This window comes from Sinohyriopsis cumingii, chromosome 12 (assembly GCF_028554795.1).
Source record: "Sinohyriopsis cumingii isolate HCF-2022 chromosome 12, ASM2855479v2, whole genome shotgun sequence".
NCBI classification, from domain to species: domain Eukaryota; kingdom Metazoa; phylum Mollusca; class Bivalvia; order Unionida; family Unionidae; genus Sinohyriopsis; species Sinohyriopsis cumingii.
The window spans coordinates 44,145,948-44,169,567 of record NC_142972.1 but is presented as its reverse complement, the minus strand read 5'-3'; the positions used below and the strand labels follow the sequence as shown (position 1 = coordinate 44,169,567).

Sequence of the window (23,620 nt, the reverse complement as noted above, 5' to 3'; positions counted from 1 at the left end):
TTACATAAGAAAGACACCATGGGATTTACAATTAAATCTGTCTAATAGTCAAACCCCAAATCCTTTACCTGTATATTGTAACATGAATTGCCATAACTAATGCTTATTATACGGACATGGAAATCCAAATATCAAAAATACATCCAAGATGGAAGTCTATATTATGGAGAGACATGCAGTAGTTTTGAATACGAAGAACAACTCAATTCATTCAAAACTTAATGCTTAAAAGTTCATGATTTTTATTAAACCCCCCCCCTTTTGCAACAGAGGTGTCAGATTTGGATCTGTTTTCTGCTGTCCATCCCAAGAAGGTCATGCTCAACTCTGACAAATGATATTTTGCAGGCATGTTTGTACCTATATTGAAATGACCTGATTAAATTTTCAGGCCATTACAGCAGGCTTTCAATTTTTTATGCACTTTTGAACCCTTGATCTTTTGTTTACTTCCAGAAACCTTGTTACTATGAATAAGAAAAAAAAACTACTTGAGACAGACAAATGAAAGTGTGTATGCATAATTGTGTTGATATGGAGATGACATAACTACCATTTCCATCTGTTACTACAATTGTTTAATGTTTTGTACATATCTTTCAAGTTGATGGACTGGACAGAACCTTGTTAGAATAATAAAAGTAACATGAGGCAGACAAATGAAATTTGGCAGGCATGTTTGTGAATACATACCTAGAGTACATTTTTAGGCCAGTGTAGCAATTTTTCAAAACCTTTTCTACATTTTTATTTACTTTGTTTTGGTCGAACAGATTTAGCAGCAAGGGAATACACTGGACTAATTCCTAGGGTGTATGAACCCTTTCAGCCCCACTCCCCAGTCATTTTCATCTCAACTCATCAGTTGGAGACCTCACAAAAAAGTCACACTAAAAACATGGAGAGGCACATTAAAGTCCAGACCATCACCTTGGCTGGCCTGGGTTTTACAGTATGAAGGGCAGGTTACCATAATGCCAGAACTACTATGAATTTCAGTTAGCATTTTGGATGGGACCCATTATCACTTTTATTTAGACCAAAACTTTGCTTTTTGAGGAAGTCTAGTCACACACATTTTGTGCCTCAGCTGCTGTGATTTTCAGTAACCATTTTTGATGAAGCCCTGTCATCCATACTATGCACATTTTTGTATTACTTGGATTGAGGTGCCCAGTCACCCAGTTATGGCCTGAAAGGAACACCTGCTTTGTAATGTAAAGTAAAACACAGTCTATTAGTTGCTCTCATATGCATTCTTGTAGGAAAAGTGTGCATGTATAGTGACACTTTTCTTGGTGAATACCCATACTTTTGAAGGTTGAGTTTACATCTTCCATCATCCTTGAAATGTTTGTGGGATTCAAACTGTTCATGTGTAGCAAAAGTGGCATGTATACCATCCAATCTAACTATCTCAAATTGGATGACTGGACCTAAGACTTGATCCAGCCAGAAAAAAGTGCTATATTATAGGTCAGTGGTTTTCAGTCTTAAACATAATTTGCTGAGGGTCTTGGCAGTCCACTTAATGATCTTTCCTAATTTTGATTGTACTGTTAACTTAACGATTGTAAAGCACTTTGCATCAAACTGTTGCATATTAAAAAACACAATAATTTTTAAAGTATTTATACAAATTAAAGTACATGACTCATATTTTAATATGAATAGTCTTATCTTTCAAGTGCGATGTTTTTTCTAAAGCAATGTCCAGGTTTCGATACTTCCACAACTTTTCCATGGACCACCTGAATGGAGTTTGCAGACCACCTGTTGTCTGCATACCACAGTTTGATAACCTCTAGTACAGGTGACTGGACCCCTCAAAATTGGTTCCTGAAACTAGTGGTACCGGTAGCTCTGGCTAAAAAAGTATGACTGTAGCCCAACAAAAATCATGGTTGGTTCTAGCCAAGCTATTCAGGACTGGATCTCTTAGAAAGTTATGGCTGAAAATATGAGTAGGATGGCTGAATGCGTTACTCTCCATGTTTTTAGTGTAAGTGACTTTTAGGATCCTCTGAAAGAAAAGTTGAGATGAAAAAATTGGTCTATTATGTACCCATCCCAGCTGCTCTTTTTGGTATTCAGTCACAGGGGCACATGTGTTTTAGAGTTAATATATGAACTATAAAGTAGGTAATGGTCTACTGAACATAGTATGAAAACAATGTTACTCCAAACATAATATTATTTCAGAGCTGGAACAATAGCTTATTTATCTACATTGTAAATGAACTATTTTACTATTAGATACGAACAGTGGCAGGACTGCCATTGTATTGCCACAAATTACATTGATGATCTATTATTGATACCTCTGTTTCTTGTTGCCACACTGCTTTGTTATTTCTTACATTAAATATGAGACGTGATATCATGTGTTGAATAGGTGGTCAAATTTGTGAACTTTTTTAAATTATATAAAGTTGTAATGAAATGTTTTGAGTTAGTCTGTATAAGGTTTATGCCTTGTTTGTAGCAGATATTCATGGTAATATGGATTGGTCAAGTGCTATAGTAACTGCAGGTAGCCCCATAAATCAGGTTGCATTGTTTAGGTATCAGTGTGGTGTTTAGAGTCTTGATAACAATATGATAGTACCAGGTATGCACTTCAGGTCAATATCCCAGGGTTCCTTTAAATCATTCAAGTTGTTTTGCTGTGTGGAACATTAACTTGTGTGGCATATTGCTGCTTGTACATTACAACAGCCAGGACCTTAAGACTGAATTTCATTTGGACTGAATTGTTAATTGAATATAGGACAGAAGACGTGCAATAACTTTTGAGATATTGCTGTGAGTGTACATACAACAGCCAGGACATGACAGAATTTCATTTGGACCAAATTGGTAATTGAATATAGGACACAACGTGTGCATTAACTTTTTTATGGCATATTGATGCTTGCATACAAGAGCTAGGACTGTATGACTAGTTTCTCTCTGGCCAAGCTGTTAATTGAATATAGAACAAAACATGTACTGTTACGTGCTTCAGGTTGAATATACATGCAATGACTGATTGAATTAATAACATCATAAATGTTCACATTCAATATTATTGAACTGGAAACTTGCGTTTGAAAGCACTGGTTCAGTGGAGAAAATGTACAGCTTATAGGAGATATTCAATGCATGATTTGATGGAAAGCTAGTGTACTGGGGCAGAAAATTTAGAGACGGTTATTAAAAAAAACCTGTTGCAATGGAATGTGAAGCATCTATACTTAGATAGTGCTTGGGTGATTGTTAGTAATTATTGAATAATTAGGTTGAAGTGATTTAATTCACTGAAGTGTGAAAATTGGATGTTGAAGAAGTACAATGGCTGATTTGGAATTTATGAAAAATCCTTACTATCGGGCTGGTGGCTTGCCAGTAAGTATTCTTTTTTTTATTAAACTGCAAAATATGTACAGAAAGTAAGTAGTAAACAAGTAGTGTTGGGAATAGTTTAAAGACATCAATCAATGTTCAGTTCATTGGAACCAATGAACCATAAATTTGACTCAGTTGAGATATTTTTCTACATTTTTCATGAAAATATCATTTTCGTATACCAGGAAATGCTTCTCTTTCCCTGAAATCATGGAAATATTACTGTCAACAGGTTATCTTTCAAAACCTCAAGATGTCTGCAGGTACTGATGAATGATGTCCAGTAGGATTTCAGGTCTGAAAACATTTATCATTTATTTATTTAATAAACATTTTGGGTTGTGATGCCAGCAATGTTAAAATTAGTGGTGTAAAATCAAAATATTTCATAGTAGAAAACTTGTATCATTTATAATCAATTACCATATTGAAAACCATAATCTGATATTTGTTCATTTCAGCTTTCTGACTTATCTTTGATTAATTTGATTAATCACCACACCACTTATAAATATTAATTGTCAAATCGTATACAGTTTAATTAGAACATTTATCTGTAATGTTTGAATTATGCCTTCGATGATGTCAGTAGATAAATAGATATACTAATAAGCACTTCCTGTGAAGAAAGTTACTGTCTCTAAAAATGTCATATGAAGGGGTTTGATAAGTGCCATAATATTATTGTTCACTATATTTAACACTTCCTGACAAATTAGCAAATATTGAGCTGAATGTGTGTCATGTACCAGAAATAGGACACTATGACCATCTTTCCAAGAGTCACTCAGAATTGTGTAAAAGTCTTGTCAGGGTTCTTAAGTAGTCTAGTATGTTAGCAAATATTTAGGATGAAGGCTTCTAACATACTAAAACTGGTTCACTGGGCTCTACCTTTTAGCTTATTGACACCCAGTTCCATTTAGGATGCATTTAGTGATGAAGATGTGTCACACAAAAACAAATGGTTGCTGTTACCTACTTTATAGACCTTCAATGTGCGTCAGTGATTATTGTTATAGATTTTTATTTTTTAAAAATGATCTTGGTATAATAATTTTAAAAATGCACAGTTTAATATATGCATATGGCAGCCAGTGATTTCATGTAAAGTCTGTACAAGAGTTAATGATGTGAAGTATATACATTCAACAGCCAGTTTTGGCACCTTTGTAACTACAACCTTCTTGTTGGCATTCTGTAAAGAACAATATAATATCTTTTACTGAGACAGTGTTTTGATTATAAAATAGTAACTGTCCTATTTCTGTCAAGAGCTATTAGTGTATGTTTCATGCTGTTGTTTAATTAATATTTTCTGAGAATGTAGATTTATTAATTAGGTAAGGACACAGTCTCGTTTAGAGGCAAGGTGCAGTAATTCACAGCACATGCAAGGTGCCAGTATCATTATTGTATACAATTATAAAGGTGACCACAGGGACTGCAAGAACTACTTTGGCATTTCACTTCTCAGCATTACTGGGAAGACCTTTGCAAGGGTGACTTTGATGAGGCTCCACACACTGACTGCTTCCTGAGGTGAATTGTGGCTTCAGAGTGGGCAGATCAATAGGTGATGTGATCTCCCTACACCAAGTGCAAGAGAAATACAGAGAGCAACAGAAACCACTCTACAGAGTCTCTGTGTACCTCCTTGATACAATACAGTCATCAGCACAGGACTCCTTGATATAATACAGTCATCAGCACAGGACTCCTTGATAGTGTACAGTCATCAGCACAGGACTCCTTGATACAATACAGTCATCAGCACAGGTCTCTTAAGATATTCAGGAAGATTGGCTGTCTCCCCCCTCCCCCAACTTCTCATCCTGATCTGTTCATTTCATCATAAAATGCATGGTATGGTACAGTGTGATAGCTTCATGTCCACAGCAGCTTCAAGATCAAGTGAGGAGTGAAACAGGGCTGCATCCTGGCACCAGCACTTTTTGGCATCTCTGTACTGCTTAACTATGCCTTTGATGTGGAAATAGAAGTCACCTACCTGCAGACAAGGTCCAATGTAAAATTGTACAACCAAGCCAGGTTGAAAACTAAAACCAAAATGTGACATCACTATCAGAGAATGTCTGTTTGCAGACAACATAACAGTGGTTGCCCATACAGAAAGCCAGCTTTAAAATCTCAAGGACTATCTCTCTTATGTGTATTTCACATTGACCCTCACCATCAGCATTAAGAAAACAATAGTCATTGGACAAAACAAATTGCACAGCAGCCAGCAATCACCTACGCAAGCATTCACTTGGATGTAATCAGCAAGTTTTGCTAAACAGATTCTTCTCTGATTGACAACATATCACTTCACAAGGAGATCAATACTTGCATTGGAAAAGTAGCAACCACCTTTAGCACAAAATTCACAGAGATGACAACAACTTACCATCAGGAATAAGATGCTGGTCTGTCAGGGCTGCATTCTCAATATACTGCTGTATGGCAGCAAAACATGGACCACCTACGGTCACCAAGAGGAGGAACTCAATAGCTTCCACCTCTGCAGAATGCATCACATCCTTGATATCACATGGTAGGTCAAGATAGTTACCAGAACTAATGTCCTTGCCCAGGCCAAACTACCAAGCATCCTGGCACTCCTTTAATATAAATGTGCTAACTTGAACTCATGCACAGAATGCAAGATAGACACATTCCAAAGGACATGATCTACAGTGAAGTTGCCAATGTCAAGAGACCAGCAGGATGTCCAAACTTCCACTTTAAAGATATCTAGAAGTATGATATTAATGAGCTCAACATTGACATTGATGAATGGAAGTCAGTGGCAAACAGCAGAGACAACTGGTACTGTAAGCTGTACATTGGAGTGCAAATCATGACAAACAATGACTGGACCAGCTACACACAATCAGCAACACAGTAAGCAGTGTGCCAACCAGGCTCTACCTATCACAGAACACATTTGTCACTTGAAATAAGCCCTGTCGTTCCAGGGTAGGACTTTTTAACCATTTGAGAAAATGGGGCAAATACCAAATGTTGTCACCAATAGCTACTGCATTACCATCATCTTACTGGAGAGGGACACAGTCTGAGTGATTGGAGAGGGACACAGTCTGAGTAATTGGAGAGGGACACAGTCTCACTGAAAAATTAGGAGGACAAGGTGATTAAGGGGTCAACCTAGGAACCATGACAGTAATAGAAATCAGCAGGCTGAAGGAACAGTCAGAAAATGTTTTATTGCTGAATTTTATATTTTCAACAGAATATCACTGACAAACAATGAGAAGTCTCATGTTATGTCATGGTTCTACTGCTGATACAGAAGTCTCCATTTTTATAGCACAGTTTGTATTAATGCACAATTTAGCTTTAGACAAATATTAATTATTCTCAGAAGGTAAAGCTCCATAGAACATGGGAATTTTTAAAATGTACAGGTAGATAATGAGAATTTTTAAAATGTACAGGTAGATGATGGGAATTTTTAAAATGTACAGGTAGATGATGGGAATTTTTAAAATGTACAGGTAGATCATGGGAATTTTTAAAATGTACAGGTAGATCATGGGAATTTTTAAAATGTACAGGTAGATCATGGGAATTTTTAAAACGTACAGGCAGATCATGAGAATTTTTAAAATATACAGGTAGATCATGGGAATTTTTAAACTGTACAGGAAGATGTTGGGTAAAAATTTCATTGAATGCAAGCAAGACCAAAAATGTAAAATATTACAGTACAGCCTTTTTCTGGTATGCCCCCATTTTGAACAGGGAGTCATTTTTGGATGGTGACTGTATATAAAATCTAGTGCCATCCTCAAATGGATTAATAATTGAAAAGAATACATTGTAAGCTTCTTACAGTTCATGATGTAACTGAATGATATTTTTGCATTCCTGATTGGACAAATATAGTTAAACTTGACTGGAATTAACACTGCTTTTGGAGGACTGTCTGTTACAGAAAACCACAGTTTTATTTACATCTGAAATAGATTATGGTATTGGTCACCCATACAGCTATCTGTTTATTGGTTTTAACTTCCATACAAAAACTTTAGTTCTAGATCATGTACTTTGACAAAAATAAATTGTTAATAGATAGTGTGCTCCTGACGTAAGAAAGACACCTATATATTTTTGGAGTGTAAAGGTCACAGGTTAAGGTCAATGTGATTGAAAGAACAATGGGCTCAGAAGGGAAAGATTAAATATCAATTATAATAACTCTAATTACACAGCACATAATATCACCTAATTGGTTGGTTGGCAGGATGGGGGGCTTGTTGATATGGGAAGGAAATACATGACAGAAGTTGGGTTAGACAGCTTAAAGATCAGGGTAATTTGTATCCTTAATAAAGATAGCAGGTTTTCTATACCCTCTTTCAACAGAATTACAATTGGTTTACCTCAAAGGCAAAGAAGGAACCTTTTTGCTTGTAGATTTAACAGGAAAAGATTAAGGTCACAGAGACCTATCTGTCAGCACTCTCAAGAGTCAGCATGCCCCTGTACCTAAATACAGATATTAAACATGGGGATGGGTGAAGGTGGATGCTGGGTAGGGGTAAGTCATATAATGAATTATTCACTCTTGCTCATACATGCATCATGAATCAGCAGTGTTATGTAGTGTGATGACTTCTAATGAGAGACTAACTATCTGAAAAGACCACTTTTTGCTGGCAGAAGGGCTGGATATTCTCTCAGAATGGGATTTACTGTATTAAATTAAAAAGCAAACCAGACTTTAAGGCAAAGAAAAAATATGCATGTTTTTGATAATCCAACCTACTATATTTTAACGGCCCTGACCCTGTAACTTTTTACCAAAAAGACAAACTGATACCAACCTGGCCCCGGTTTTCACATATGAATAAGTAGGAGTACTCTAGACTATTAAATGTGACATCAGCAGAATAAAAAGTAATTTAAGAAGTTAGTATCAACCATCCTACACTATTTTTTCACAACCAGAACTATACATATTTTTTTGGGTGGTCAAATCAGTTTTTTTTTAGTAGACTGACATTACAAAATTAACTTAACATAAGCACTTTGATAAACTCTGGAAGCTCTGACAATAATTGGGCCCAAAAATTGAAGCAAATTTGTCCATCAATGATATATTTATGGTGAACATTGTGATTATTATCTTGATGAATCAAAGTTTTGTGGATGTGTTTAGTTTTCTTAAGAATATGTTGCTGTGTTTGGCATTTTTGAAAGAACCGTACATCTTGCATTCAGTCAAAATCACATTCTGTAGAATTATGGCCAGCCTTGAACCTTCATGGAGCCTGTTTACATGCCAGTATTGTAATTATTGAAGAAATTTCTTAATATTGTACTCTGTCAAAAGGACCTGTTCATGCTTGCTTTTCACAAAATGATTGCTGTATGTACTCATAAGATGAGTCCATTGCAGACTGCACAGACCCAGATCCTGTGTTGCATAATGCACCAGCAGATCTGGGTCTGTGCAGTTTGTCACAAGTAATCAGTTGAACAAACAACATGGACCCTAATTTGAAGGTGTATTATGCTATGTCAGGTCAGGATCTTCGTTGTTTACAGTTTGGCTCTACCTAGAAGGAATATATGGTAAAAATATTATTATGAACAAGGAAGTGTTCCATCAGTATGCTTTGGTAAGACATTAGTAGTAGGACTGGTCCTTCTACTATGCTCAATAATTTTCACTGCTTAAACTGTACAATCTAAAATAGAGTTATGCAGTTATCTTAAAATAGAAAAATCTCCTAGAGCTGATCCTACTTTGGATGTGTACGGTTGTAGACTGCACTACTAAAGTTGACTGCACTACTAAAGTGCATTGGTCCAGCAGACTTTAATTCCTTAACGCTTTGTGATATTACTGTATTCAAAAGACAAGCATTAATGGTACTACTGTACTTCATTAATTATCAATTAAACCCTAGAAATCAAGATCATCATTCATTCAGGTCTCATCATTGAATGGGGGTGGGGATGGGATTTTCTATCCAACGAAGATAATTTTTTCTTCATCTGAAGATAATGTTTCAGCTAATTAGATGGATGGAATTAGTTTATTTTGCTACAGGTGAGAGCAAGCTTATATTACAAAAAATCCCACCACCCCACAACAATATCTACAAATGAAAATAAAATGTTCAGTCCGATAAAGGAGTTCATTATGCCCATCATTCCATGTGTTATCAAGAATAGATGCTCTGTGTATGTTCACTCTAAGTCAACTAAAAGCATAGTAGTTGATGGTATGAATTGCTGATTTTTTTGAAAAACTTTTTACCAAAAATTCAGTGAAATAAATATGATCATAAGTTAAAGTTTAGGATAAATTGTTAATCTCCAGATACTGTGGTATTCTGTAAATTTTAATAAATGTTCTCACTTACCATTTTCAATCTTCCACTCTTGTTCACATGCTATCACGTTATGTGCCTTATCTTATTGAACAGGGCATGAAAATCCTTCTTAAAAAAAATCAGAAGTGGGACCATCTCAAGTACAATCCATTTGTAACATGAACAGAGTAAACCAACACCTTCAGACTTGATAAATTAGAATTTGATTCATCACCTTTGCATTGCCAGTTCTTATCTTACTTTTAATTGTCTGTGTATTTATGCTATTATTCATACAGCATAGGAAATGTATGCCCAGGCCATTATGGGAAGGGTGCGACTTAACTGACTCAATACAGGGGAAAATTATTTACCTTAAGTATTTTATCTTACAAAAAGATCAGCAAAGGAGAGTGTTTTCATTGGACCTGAAGTCAGCCTATATTTCAAGGACTGAGCAATACACCCCACAAAAATGGAATTTTTAATTGACTGTAGTAATTATTTTTGTGTTAAAGAGTTCCTTCTAGGTCACACACAAAAAGATTTAATTGTAGTGTCCTAGAGCATTTTTGGTCTGAGTGTCATAACTGGGAGAAAACAGTTTTTTTCTTAGACACTTCACTGACACTTGCTTCCGAGGTGTTTTGAGTCAACAACTAGTAAGGCTTCAAAGGCTTTTTGTGTGAATTTCCTCAGTTTTCACATACTGCTGACCGTTAGTGTTGTGGATTTCTTCAGATTTTACACATTGCTGACAGGTTTTGTTGTGGATTTCATTAGTTTTCATACATTGGTGACAGTTGCTGTTGTGCCAGAAATGGATACTTACGATGAAAAACCAAGAAAAGCTGTTGTGGTGGACATCTGGGTAAGAAATATGATTATGTGTAACTTTCTAGGTGCAGTAAGTTGACCACAATTGCATATTATAAAGTAATTAGTACGTAATTAATAAAATATGCATTTATATTTTTTTTCTTCAGATTTTGTTTAGGTACATGATATTATATTTATTCAGTTACTTAGTAAGCATCTCATACATATTCATTGTTGTTCATACATCGTTATTTTTTATGAGCAAGCCATTTTTTGTTCAGACTACTGTTGATGTATAGTGGAACATGCACAATAATCTGGCCATTAGGAGGACCAAATATTCAGCCACTGAATGACAATTTACAGTGAGTTAGAAGGACACTAATCTGTTTGATTTATTGCTTGACAGATTAATTGACTAGTGTTTAATGACACATCAACACATGAAAGGCTATATCATGCTGAAGCAGTTCAGGAGTAAAGTGCCTTGCCAAGAAAAGCATCACAGCTGCCATCTTGGCCTGTTGTTGGCACGATTTGAACCTAAACCCTTCTCAGGCTGATAGCAAGTGCAGCACACCAAGACTGAACCATTGCAGCTCTCAAGTTGGGCTAATTTTGCTGTCACAGTGGGCATGAATCTTGAATGCCTCGGGCCCAGTATATACAGGTGCTATTGTAACAGGGTTCAACTCAAATTAATCAGCATACATCCAGAAATACAGTTACATTATGTGTCAGCAAATCTAGGTTTGCTTGGGATCATTGGCAGAATAAACATCATTGACTCATACATGCCAGTGATCATACAATGGCTAATCTAGATCTGTGTTGTTTGAAGTTGGACTCAACTTGTAAGTGAGTATATATGGTAACTGATTGATTTTTTTTTCAAACCAAAGTCAAATCAGACTGGATATACTGAATTGGATGTAGCATTAAAACAACAAATACTCCTTGCTAATCTGTGCTTTATAAGTATGGTAATTCAGTTTTAGTTCACAATAAATTGTTTTGTGTAAACTTTAAAAAAAACAAATACCCCAAAAATGGGACTGTCAAATCAGACAGATAGAAATACAGATGTAGTCGTTTTTTTATTTAAAAAATGTTGCTTTTATGGAGACATGATGCACTTGAGTATGGTTTAGTCCTTCTTACAACAGAGGTAAGATCTTCCAGTGGCCCATCTAAAAGGTGAAATTAGTTTGATAATTAAACCTACCCTAGTACCTTTGTGTGTGTGTGTGTGTGTGTGTGTGTGTGTGATTTTTAACATAGCTTTAACAAGTAAAAATTATACAAGACATGCAGATTTTCATGCAACAGTAGAAAAAAGTCTGCGAATACAGCATGCCTTCTGAATGGTTTAACACATATAAGATGCTTTCTTAACACGTGTGTGTGTGTGTGTGTGTGTGTGTGTGATTTGAATTTAACATAGCTTTAACAATTTTAAGTCATATCACTATGATGTCTGCAGTGGCAGTTTATAGTGATGTCTACATCTGGGACATCAAACTGCAGAGATGTAGCATGATGTCCCACCCAGTCACATTATCCTGATACCAAGCCGATCAGTCCTAACACTAATCTCTTAATGCTGAATGCCAAGCGAGGCAGCTGCTAGTACCATTTTTATAAATCTTTGGTTTGACTCAGATGGGGTTCAAACCTGCCACCTCCTGCATCAGAGGCAGATGCTCTAAAGCATAGGATAGCCTAATGGCCATAATTAAATGTACCTCAGTATAGAATTATCTAATGCATATAATAAAATCTACCTCAGAAGTTGGATGACCTAATGTCCATAATTAAATCTACCGCAGTATAAGATGTCTTAATGTCCATAATTAAGTCTACCACAGTATAGGATGACCTAATGTCCATAATTAAATCTACCTCAGTATAGGATGATCTAATGTCCATAATTAAATCTACCTCAGTATAGGATGACCTAATGTCCGTAATTAAATCTACCTCAGTATAGGATGACCTAATGTCCATAATTAAATCTACCTCAGTATAGGATGACCTAATGTCCATAATTAAATCTACCTCAGTATAGGATGACCTAATGTCCATAATTAAATCTACCTCAGTATAGGATGACTTAATGTCTATAATTAAATCTACCTCAGTATAGGATGACCTAATGTCCATAATTAAATCTACCTCAGTATAGGTTGACCTAATGCCTATAATTACTTTTTTATGGCTGCCATGACTGTGTTATAAAGAGAGATATTTGTGTTCAGTTTAACTTATCTTGTCAGAAGGCAGAGTGAGCTTATTGTATGGTCATCCATCTGTCAGCCCATCAACATTTGCTATTTTCAACTTTTTGAGAAACAAAATGCAGAAAGAGTTTCAAACCATATTTTGCAGGGGTCATTGATGTATAAAGAACATTGCTTTGCATTCAAATATGGATACTATTATTTGCAATAGAAAAACCTTATACTACATCTTTAAAATATATTGCACAAGTTTTACAAGATGAGGTGTCTTTAGACAACAAGTGCTAAAGAAACTACACAACTGATTCACTGCTACAATAAAATATGCACAAGGATTCAAGGATGAGTACATACAGGATTCATACAAATAGAACTAGTGAACATGTGTACAACATTTTAGATGAGTACATGATGTAACAGTTTTAAGAAGTAATAGTAGTAGTACTGGATTAAACAAAATCATACAAATTATCATTTTTGTAGATGTTGACTAAGAAGCTTTTTGAAAGCTTGGCTTGTGTCAACTGACTTTATATAAGGTGGCATGGAATTCCATAGTTTTGCTCCAGAAAAAGCAAAACTCTTGTTATAAAACTCTGAATTTGGTTTAGGTAATTATATAAATGTACATTTAAAAAAAAATTAAATCTAAGATAATCAGAAACCAAACCATGTAAGGATTTATAGACTAGTAAACCCATTGAAACTGAGTTCTCTACTGAAATGGAAGCCATTTTAGGGTTTTAAAAAGATCTGTTGATGGTGTATTTAAATCAGGATCAAGAATAACTCTGTCTGCTCCTTTTTGAAATTTCAGTAATCTTTCCAGATTTTTTGTACCACTATTACATCAGAACAAAATATTCTAGGTGTGTTGTGATATATGCATTATAGAATATCTATCTCTGTTCTTGAGGGAGATAAGATTTTATTCTGTTCAAGGGACAAAGCAGTGAGTTAACTTTTTAATGACCTTATCTACTTGCATTTTCCAGCACAAGATATTATCTATCATGATGCAAATTAGTTTTTCATTTTCAGACTGTTGTATATCCATTCCATTTATCATTACTTTGAAATAATTTTTTTCAGCTTTTACTCTTCTTGACTATCTATGATCATGGCTTCTAATTTGGCTGCATTTATGTTCATACCACTGTGTTCACAGCAGTTATTTGTTTTTACCAAATCATTATTTAATTTAGTGCTAATCTCATGGCCTGTTATATATTGTTGTTTCATCTACAAACATATTGGTGGTGGATAGCTCAATGTGATATGGTAAATCATTGATGTACAACAGAAAGAGTAATGGTCCAAGAACTGATCCTTGAACAACATCTGACTTTATCAGTTTCTTATCAGAAAGTTTATTTTAAATAGAAACTTGATTGTTGTCTGCCTTCAAGATAAGTTTGAAACCAAGTTAAGTTTTCATGGTTTACTTGATATATGCAGAGTTTTTCCAGCAGGATTTTGTGATTTACAAGGTCAAAAGTTTTTGTAAGGTCAAGAAACACTGTGCCTACAAGGATACCTTGATCTACAATGCTATTAACCAATCATCCACTATTCTAGTTAGTGTAGTCTGGCATGAATGTCTTTCACAGAAACCTGATTGTTGTGAATGTAGTAAATTAAATGATTCCAGCTAGTTTCTAAATTCATTACAAACATGTCTTTCTAATATCTTTGAAAGTGATAATAAAACCAATATAGGTCTATAGTTATTCATATCAGAAAAATTTCCCTTCTTACGTATAATGGAGTCACTTTTGCTAGTATTAGCCTGTTTGGAAAAGTACCAATGAAAACACTTGTATTGAAGATATACATAAGTGAAGGTGCAATCAATTGAGATGAGAGTTTTGGGAATTTAGCGGTTATATTACCTAGACATGTAGCTGTCCTGACATCAGGTTTGTCTAATTCATTTAAAATGAATTCAATACTTATTTTAGGTATTTGGAAGCATTTTTCGTTAAGTTTTGAAGAAGTATGCTCATTTAATTTATCACTGGAAAATCTTTTATGAGCTGTGAGATCCACAAGTTTTTCATTTATATTCACAAAGTAATCATGGAGTACATTTGCAATTTCAAGAGATTCTTGCTGAATATCACCATTTTCATCACCAGTTCAATGAACTGGCAGGTTATTGACAGATTTGCCTCTCAAGACATTGATTGTTTTCCAGAGTTTTCTGGGGTTCGTTTTTGTAATACTGTCTGATATTTCTGTGGAATAGTAAGTTTTCCTTGACTTTTGAATCATTGACTTGGCTTTGTTTCTCCTTAGTCTGTAATTTTCAGTATCTTTAATTTATGAAATCAATCCCTTGTCTTAATAGCATTCAGTATATTACATGTAATCTAAATTGGTTGATTTTGTTGCTTGATCGAGTCTCTTGAAAGTAATAGAAGCATGAGTGCTTAGGGTGTCAGTAAATGTCTTTCTAGATGTCAAGAGCATCTGATGGGTCATCAAAAGATTCAATTACTGAAAAAGGGTTTTCTCTCACTTCTTTAAGAAATATTTGTGACTAGAATTTTTCATCATTCAATGCTTGATATATATGTGATGATAAGTTTTTCTTTTTTCGAGACTGCTCCGGTGGCCAAGAGGTTAGAGCGTCCGCCTCGGAAGCAAGGAGGTCGTGGGTTCGAATCCCAGCCGGGTCATACGAAAGACTTACAAAAAATGGTCCTAACAGCTGCCTTGCTAGGCGCTCAGGTTTAAGAGGTTAGTGTTAGGACTGGTCGGCCTGGTGTCAGAATAATGTGACTGGGTGGGGACATCATGCTACATGTCTGTGGTGTGATGCCCCAATGCTAGACATCACTATAAACTGCCACACCGCAGATATTGTAGCAATATGACTGAAAAATTGTTAAAGCTACATTAAAAATCCTAATAACACACACACAAACACGCACTTAATTTTGGTGTACAGCATACAGGATAATGATCACATATGGAATATTGGGGGAACTGCAACATCAATAATATTGTCAGCATTGTTAGTATAGATGTGATCAATTAGTGTTTCAGATATTTCTGTGATTACATGAACTAGCTGTTGATAATTCAGGGAATTCATGGTTTTAATCCAGCTATGATTGATATCATGAAGCAAATTATAAATTGAAGTCACCCGATAAGCAGACTTCTTTGTTTTCTATATATAGAGTTTCAAGCTTATTTTGAAATATAGTAAACAAAGCATTGTCAGTGTTCAGTATAAAGAATATTATTATTGTACAATTAATCTCAAAATGGATGCTAAGTTGTTGAATAATTGGATAAGTCCTGTGCAAATCAGACAATTCAACCTCCAGACTGATGCGTAGTAAAGGGTTAGTCACATGTTTGACACATGTCATGTATGACAACGTAAAGGCTAAATGGAATGTTGTGAAAGACATTCTGACCAAAATCCAAAGTTTTGAAAATTTTGGCTTAAAATACTTATTTTTTTAACCTATTTTAAAGCATACATTATTGTGTTAAGTACATGTATTTTGTGAAAGGCTGCAAATCATTCCAAGATTTCTAGCAGAGCAGTTGTTTTCTGTTTTAATTTTAATGTGGTTTCTCAAGTCAACTAAATATTTTCTCATTTGTTGGGTAAATGTTTTATATGTACTACCCTTTTCTGATAATATCTTGCCAAGGACTACTATATCAATATGAATACACTAGTACCTTGTAGACTTTAGTGTCAACACTTCCTGATTTTAACAAGCACTCTCATGTCAGCACAGATTGTACTGGGTGTCAGCTATAGTGTAAACCTAATCATCCAACCTTCATTATAGTTTCAAAATGACAACTTACTGAGGTACTGACAATTTAATTTTCATGGGGTGTGTGTGTGATTTGCTTTTGACCTTAGATATTTTATTTTCTTTCATCTTAAGATAAATAATTTATAAAAAAAAAGATTTGAATGGATATAATATGGTGTTATCATGCTATCAGTCAAAGCAAGATTTATTTAACACATTAACCCCTAGCGACGACTTAACGGGGTAGGAGGTAGTAGCCTACTGCCGAGCTCTGTAGCTTCATGGTCATGCATGATACACTAAATGAGGTGGTATTATAGAAGGGTAGACAGATGTAGCTCTACAATGATACCAAATAATCTGGAACATCTAGTTGCACTACAATATACAGATAAAAAAAAACTCATTTTTTGGACCCGACTTTTTTTTACCCAAAATTCACCTGTGGTTGGAATCCGATTTTGTGTCTGGATTTTAGACTTTTTGGTCTCAGATCTAAGGCAAACTGGTATGAACTGCAAACAGACAGATGAGCCTTTGCAAAAAGTAGGATAAGATGGGCATTTGGAATAAAGAGTGGTCTCCATACAAAAATAATGGCTCCGTTTAGCAAATAATTTAAAAAATTAAAAAAAAAGGAACTCCAACTTTTACCCTTCTGCTCATGCACGAGTCAAATAGCCAATGAAAAACGATGTTTCTAACACAATTAGGCAGTATGTTATTGAAAGATGACCGGGCATTTGATGTTTTCGAGTCTGTTCAGAAATAGCTTTCAAAATGTGTTTCCTACTTGATTTTCAGGCCAAAATGACAAAAAGCTCCAGGGGTTAATGTGTTAAATTGTTTGTTCCTAACATAATTGTAGTATAACATGGTGCATGTTGCAGATCATGTTTAGAAATACCATGGTATACCACAGTACAAAATTGTTCATGGTACTCAACTATATTAACCACTGAACCCACTGCAGCTTATATACGGTTGATAACCTGACTTAATGATGTGTATGGAAATGGATGTGAAATGAGAAATGAAATTTCTGACCAGACCAGTGGCCTAAGTGGTTACAGCCTCTGCCTCGAATATGGGAGGTTGCTGGTTCGAACCCTGGCCAAATCATACTAAAGTGTTATAAAAATAGTACTTGGAGCTGTCTCACTTGGTGCTCAGTATTAAGAGGTTAGTGTTAGGACTGGTCGACCTCAGGTGTCAGGATAATATGACTAGGTGGGACATGATGCTGCATGTCTGCGACATGATGCCCCAGTGCTAGACATCACTATAAACTGCCAGTCTGCAGACATCATAGCAATATGACCAGAAAATTGTTAAAGCTATGTTAAACACATGCACACATGCCTGTTCATAACCGGATACTTCATGATGCGTATGGAAATGGACGTGAAATGTGAAATATAATGCCTGTTCTGTTTTGATTCATGAACTACTTTAATTTCATGGCAAATGCAGTAATACATGCCCAAAAGCAATATTGGCTATGTAAATAATTTCCCAGACTTTATTCTTAGATTTTGAAGGTGTCATAGTGACTGCTTATTTTAAAAACTTTTGCCTGCTCAAAAATTGAAAAAGGATGTAATTGTATCAACCCACTTTATTTGAATCCATGACAACATTTGTAGCAAAGCTTGACATGGGTACGTATCACAGAATATTACCATGTATACTCACTTATAAGACGAGTCAAACTGCAAACAACAAATGATCCTGATCTGCCATAGCATAATGCAACTGCTGACCAGGGTCTATGTTTTTTGTTCTTCTGATTACTCCTAGAAAACTGCAGAGACCTAGATCTGCCAGCGCATTTTGTGACAGCAGATCTGGGTCTGCGCATTTTGCAGTTGGACTCAACTTAGAAGCAGTAAGTTTATTTGAAAAGAAAGCATTTCTGAATCATGTTTATTATACTAATTGTTTAAATTCTTATCTATAGTGCCTGGTAACAGCAGTTGGGTTTGGATTTGTTACTTTTAATTGAGTGCAAATAGATATTTGACAAATTCCATATGAATTCAGCATGAAATTTTAACTCAGATTATATGTTGTATGCACAAAATTGAAAAATATGTACAGTTTTTTCAGGCATATCAGCAGCAAAATTTTACTTACCATTGTTTGCTTCATGAAAGTAGACGGCATGTAATATATAACTAATTACATGCAATGATATACTGTAGCATTTGGTACTGATGATAATCCACTGTTCCAGGCAAATCTCAAGATGATAATCCACTGTTCCAGGCAAATCTCAAGATGATAATCCACTGTTCCAGGCAAATCTTAAGAATGCATAAATCAAAGCTGTTCACCCAGTGTTGATTTTGCACATTATGTGTCAAGTCAATGAGCCATGTCTTGAAGACATTTGAGATTTTCAATGCTTACATGTAAAACAGTCCTCAGCTAAGCAAGAGTGCCCTAATACTTAAAGGAAATAAACTTTGGTTTACTTGAAAATTGAGCTTATTACTTGCCATCATCTCCAGACTGTTAAAGACATGTGTCAATCAAGATACATGCACCTAGATTAATAATAAACTTTCTAAATGATTGAATATAATCTATAATTGGGAAATAGTGAGATGGTCTCATATTTGGAAGGATAAGGCCCACAAAGAGCCGAGAATCCCCTTTCAAAGCTATTCATTTGAAGAGCTGTTTTTGTTTCTAATGTCAGTGATATCCTCGATTTACAAAGACTTTTGAAAAAGGCAGATATATTCTTTTGGTTATACATGTGTTGGCCTGTAAACATCAACAATGGCAACCCCATTGCCCCAATAGCAGCTAATGTTACTCTTAAAACATTTTGTAACTCAAAGATTCCTATTTGGAATTAATTGGAATTTGTGACATGGTGTTAGAACCAAGAATTGTAGTGTATATTCGGCAGTTATTTATTCAGAGACATTGACAAACCATTCAAAAGAAGACAAAGAAGAAGAAAAATTGGATAAAAGTTGAGAAATATATTTTAGCAAAATGTCATCTATCAGAAGTGCTAATGCCTCAAGTGACCCTGAGGGATGGAAAAGGGCAACTTCTTTGTCCTCATTGGATGTTGTGGTAATGAGTTGATATAGTGATAATCCTTGACTCAGAACAAGTATGGTAGAGCCAAAGCACTTTATTCCTCATGCAAATGTACTAGCTTGACAAATAAATGTACTTTGTCTAACCCACAAGATTCAGTTTTGTTAGATGTGGTCAGTTTTTATTTAGATGTAGACACGTTTTATCACATAAATTTGGACAGATTTTGTACTACTAGTACACCATTAAGTTGTACTGGATACAAACTAGGCAATTACTCAAACTGCTTGTGGTGAAAGAAGAGTCACTGTGCTCTGATTGCATAGAGGATAAATTTAAAGAGTCACTGTGCTCTGATTGCATAGAGAATAAATTTAAAGAAAAAACAATACTTTTTACACACACACTTCTTTATTTAATTTTACAAGAATGCAGATCAAAGGCAATAATGATATATGTTAAACTTCATGATGTGAGCAAACACAAACATTTAGTGCAGAAACAGATTTTGTGGCCAGTTTGTATTAGGCAGAGGAGATTTTGTATTGATATGGCCAGTTTATATTAGGCAAAGATTTTGTGTTGATATGGCCAGTGCATAGATTAGAATTCATATGGCCAGTTTGTATTAGGCAGAGATTTAGAACTGATATGGCCAGTTTGTATTAGGCAAAGATTTTGTGTTGATATGGCCAGTTTGTATTAGGCAAAGATTTAGAGTTCATATGGCCAGTTTGTATTAGGCAAAGATTTAGTTTTGATATGGCCAGTTTGTATTAGGCAAAGATTTAGTTTTGATATGGCCAGTTTGTATTAGGCAAAGATTTAGTTTTGATATGGCCAGTTTGTATTTAGCAAGAGATTTAGTATTAACATGGTCAGTTTATATTTGGCAGAGATCTTGTATTGATATGGCCCTTTTGTATTTGAGCAAAGGGAGTCCAATAGAAGTTTGGTATCAATATGGCCTGTTTGTATTAGAGGGGAGTCCATTAGAGGTTTGGGATCAATATGGCCTGTTTGTATTGTAATGTCTCTTTTATTTCAATTCTTACATAATACTTCTTTTATAAAAATATGTTCCTTCATACACATAAAAGACAGTAGAAACATGGCTGTCCATTCAGATTTATTTTACTTAAATTGGATACAATAAATAATACAATAATCATGCTAAATTATTATTTTGAAGAAATATTGCATGTTAAAGTTATTAATAAAACTTATTGTATATTACTCCTCTATCCCATTCATAGTTAAACATCCATACAGGAGATGAATGAAACTGCACACGACTTCTTGTTCACGTGATCTTATTTTGATTCCCCCTCCAATATCAACTCTCTTAACAGTCTAATGCCAAACTGCCATTGGAAAAGTCCATAGCAATTGATAAATTTGGTTTGTACATTTATTTTAATCATAATTAATGTGCAGATCACTCAGTAATCATGATTGAATAAACTTTGTTATAACTATATTACAGTTAAGTTTTAAATCTAAAATAAGTTTGTAAATTTATCAGTAAATGTGCTTTCATGACCCGTATATGGCCTGTTTTTATTAGAAGTCATCCAATGGAGAATTGCTGCAATATATGGCCTGTTTTTATTAGAAGTCATCCAATGGAGATTTGTTACAGTATATGACCTGTTTTTATTAGAAGTCATCCAATGGAGATTTGCCACAGTATATGGCCTGTTTGTATTAGAAGTCATCCAGTGGAGATTTGCTACAGTATATGGCCTGTTTGTATTGGGAGTCCAATAGAAATTTGCTACAGTATATGGCCTTTTTGTATCAGAAGTCATCCAATGGAGATTTGCTTCAGTACAGGACCTGTTTGTATTGGGAGTCCAATGGAGATGTGCTACTGTATATGGCCTGTTTTGTATCAGAAGTCATCCAATGAAGATTTGCTTCAGTATATGGCCTGTTTGTATTGGGAGTCCACTGGAGATTTGCTACAGTATATGGCCTGTTTGTATTGGGAGTCCAGTGGAGATTTGCTTCAGTACAGGGCCTGTTTGTATTGGGAGTCCAATGGAGATGTGCTACTGTATATGGCCTGTTTGTATCAGAAGTCATCCAATGAAGATTTGCTTCAGTATATGACCTGTTTGAATTGGGAGTCCACTGGAGATTTGCTACAGTATATGGCCTGTTTGTATTGGGAGTCCAGTGGAGATCTGCTACAGTATATGGTCTGTTTGTATTGGGAGTCCAGTGGAAATTTGCTTCAGTGTATGACCTGTTTGTATTGGGAGCCCAGTGGAGATTTGCTACAGTATATGGTCTGTTTGTACTGGGAGTCCAGTGGAAATTTTGTGGTTGTATATATTACCATATTTACTTCCATATAAGTCAGATCCAAACACAGACAGCATAGATAATTCAATGGTAGAACTGGGACTTTGTTGTTTGCTGTTGTATCCATTTTATAAGTGTGTAAATAGATTGTGTTATATATATGTTAACATGTCAAACAGAGTCAGAATTATGTACACATAATTTACAAAAATATAGAAATACACGTGTCAGTAGTATATATGGCCTAGTGGCTTGCACTCAGCATGAATCAGGATTGGGAAGTTTTGAGTTTGAATTCTGTCCATGGTCAGAACTAACTCTCCCTTTGGCAAGGCACCTGGAAGCCTTTATTGCTGATGCCAACCCAGCTGAGAATAAGTTTCAATGTTTGCTTGTGACTCTGTAATAGACTGGAATCTCAAGCTGAACAGTTTCACTGCTCAGTTAACATAGGTATGTGAGAAAGCTTGCCAGTTTCTTCCCATGGGTCAGTAGGTCTTCCTGGGGTTTTCCCCGAGTATTTACTGGACCAGATATACTGGCCACTACACATAGCCTGCCATGTGCTGAAAAATGGCATTAAATCCAGACAAACACACAAGCAGACTTACACCCTAATGTGAAAATGCAAACCCAGATCTGCCATCATTTAGTGGACCAACAGATCAGTGTTGTTGTTGTTCTACTTTTCATTTCAAGCCAAATGAACAAACTCTGATCCATTGAATCAACATGGGACTATGTTGTCAATAAACCCTGATTTGTGTTAGCATTATAGGTCTATACTGTTTGTTATACTTTGAATTTAATCTGAAAGCATATGTACTTGATCTTTTTCACATTATACTGTTATACTGTCCATGCTTTTTGTTCTACTTTTGAATACAGTCAAAAGCATAGTCTGATGTTTGTTTGTGCATTCTGTCTGTGTTGTTCATTCTAGTTTTCAATACAATCGAAAGCATAAACCCTGATCTTGTTTTTTGCATTATACTGTCTAGGTTGTTGTTCTACTTTTGAATTGAATCAAAAAATCATAAACATTGATATTTTTTAGCATTATACTTTATTTTGCATGTTTTACTTTTCATTTTAAGCAAATAGTTTTAACCCAGCTGTTTCGGAGCAGTATGGATCAATAATGTTTGCTTATGTTTGTTTTCTACTACTAATCCATGGAAAAATTGCATAGATCCTGATTGTTTAGACTATAATGGGAGTACTGTATGCTGTTTGTAGCTTAGTGTTTCTTATGCCAGATGTAGCCAGTGTTATATTGAGCATAAATGTTATATCTGTTACATGTGTTGTCTTGCCAGTATATGTTTCCAGGTACAGTATAATACGTTTGTGGAGAACATCTCGTGTAGCATGTATCAGTGAAGTGAGAGAGAGTATATATGTGTTCATCTTCGCTAGCCAATGTTCCGATATGATAACCCTATCTCGCCTTGGCTGATCAAACAAATATATTGGTGCTTTGTCCTAGCAACATTTATTGGATTTCATGAGTTGCCTCCCTTAGTATGCAATGCCAGCTAACCAATAGAGTGGTGCATTGTACATTGGCCAAAAATGTTGGAGGCAATTGACCTAAAAAGGATACTTTGGAAGTTTAACATCAAAAATATGACTATATAAAAGAGGGAAGCCATTACAGGTGTAT

At 35.2% G+C, this 23,620-nt stretch overlaps 2 protein-coding genes across 16 annotated transcripts in view; one reads left to right on the top strand and one right to left on the bottom strand.

Annotated features, from left to right (window-relative positions):
• LOC149786357 (protein FAM228B-like) overlaps positions 1–18,736 on the bottom strand; it is a 116,103-nt gene extending 97,367 nt beyond the window's left edge. For 3 of the 11 annotated variants that reach the window (XM_089976766.1, XM_089976771.1, XM_089976772.1), the window contains exon 1: positions 9,789–9,831. The gene's annotated coding sequence lies outside the window, so the exon portion shown is untranslated. Of the gene's footprint in view, positions 1–9,788; positions 9,918–18,720 lie in introns of those variants that run through there. The other 8 variants (XM_089976775.1, XM_089976774.1, XM_089976773.1 and 5 more) reach the window with 6 other exon arrangements.
• The window catches only part of LOC149786356 (profilin-4-like), an 87,050-nt gene that overhangs the window by 44,880 nt on the left and 18,550 nt on the right, over positions 1–23,620 (top strand). Inside the window, exon 1 of one of the 5 annotated variants that reach the window (XM_089976781.1) lies at positions 2,609–3,387. The exons of 1 other annotated variant lie outside the window; for it this stretch is intronic. In XM_089976781.1, the coding sequence (XP_089832907.1) occupies positions 3,334–3,387 (54 nt within the window). In that variant the 5' untranslated portion in view covers positions 2,609–3,333. Of the gene's footprint in view, positions 1–2,608; positions 3,388–3,585; positions 3,683–10,055; positions 10,609–19,412; positions 19,678–23,620 lie in introns of those variants that run through there. 3 more of the 5 variants (XM_089976784.1, XM_089976782.1, XM_089976779.1) reach the window with 3 other exon arrangements.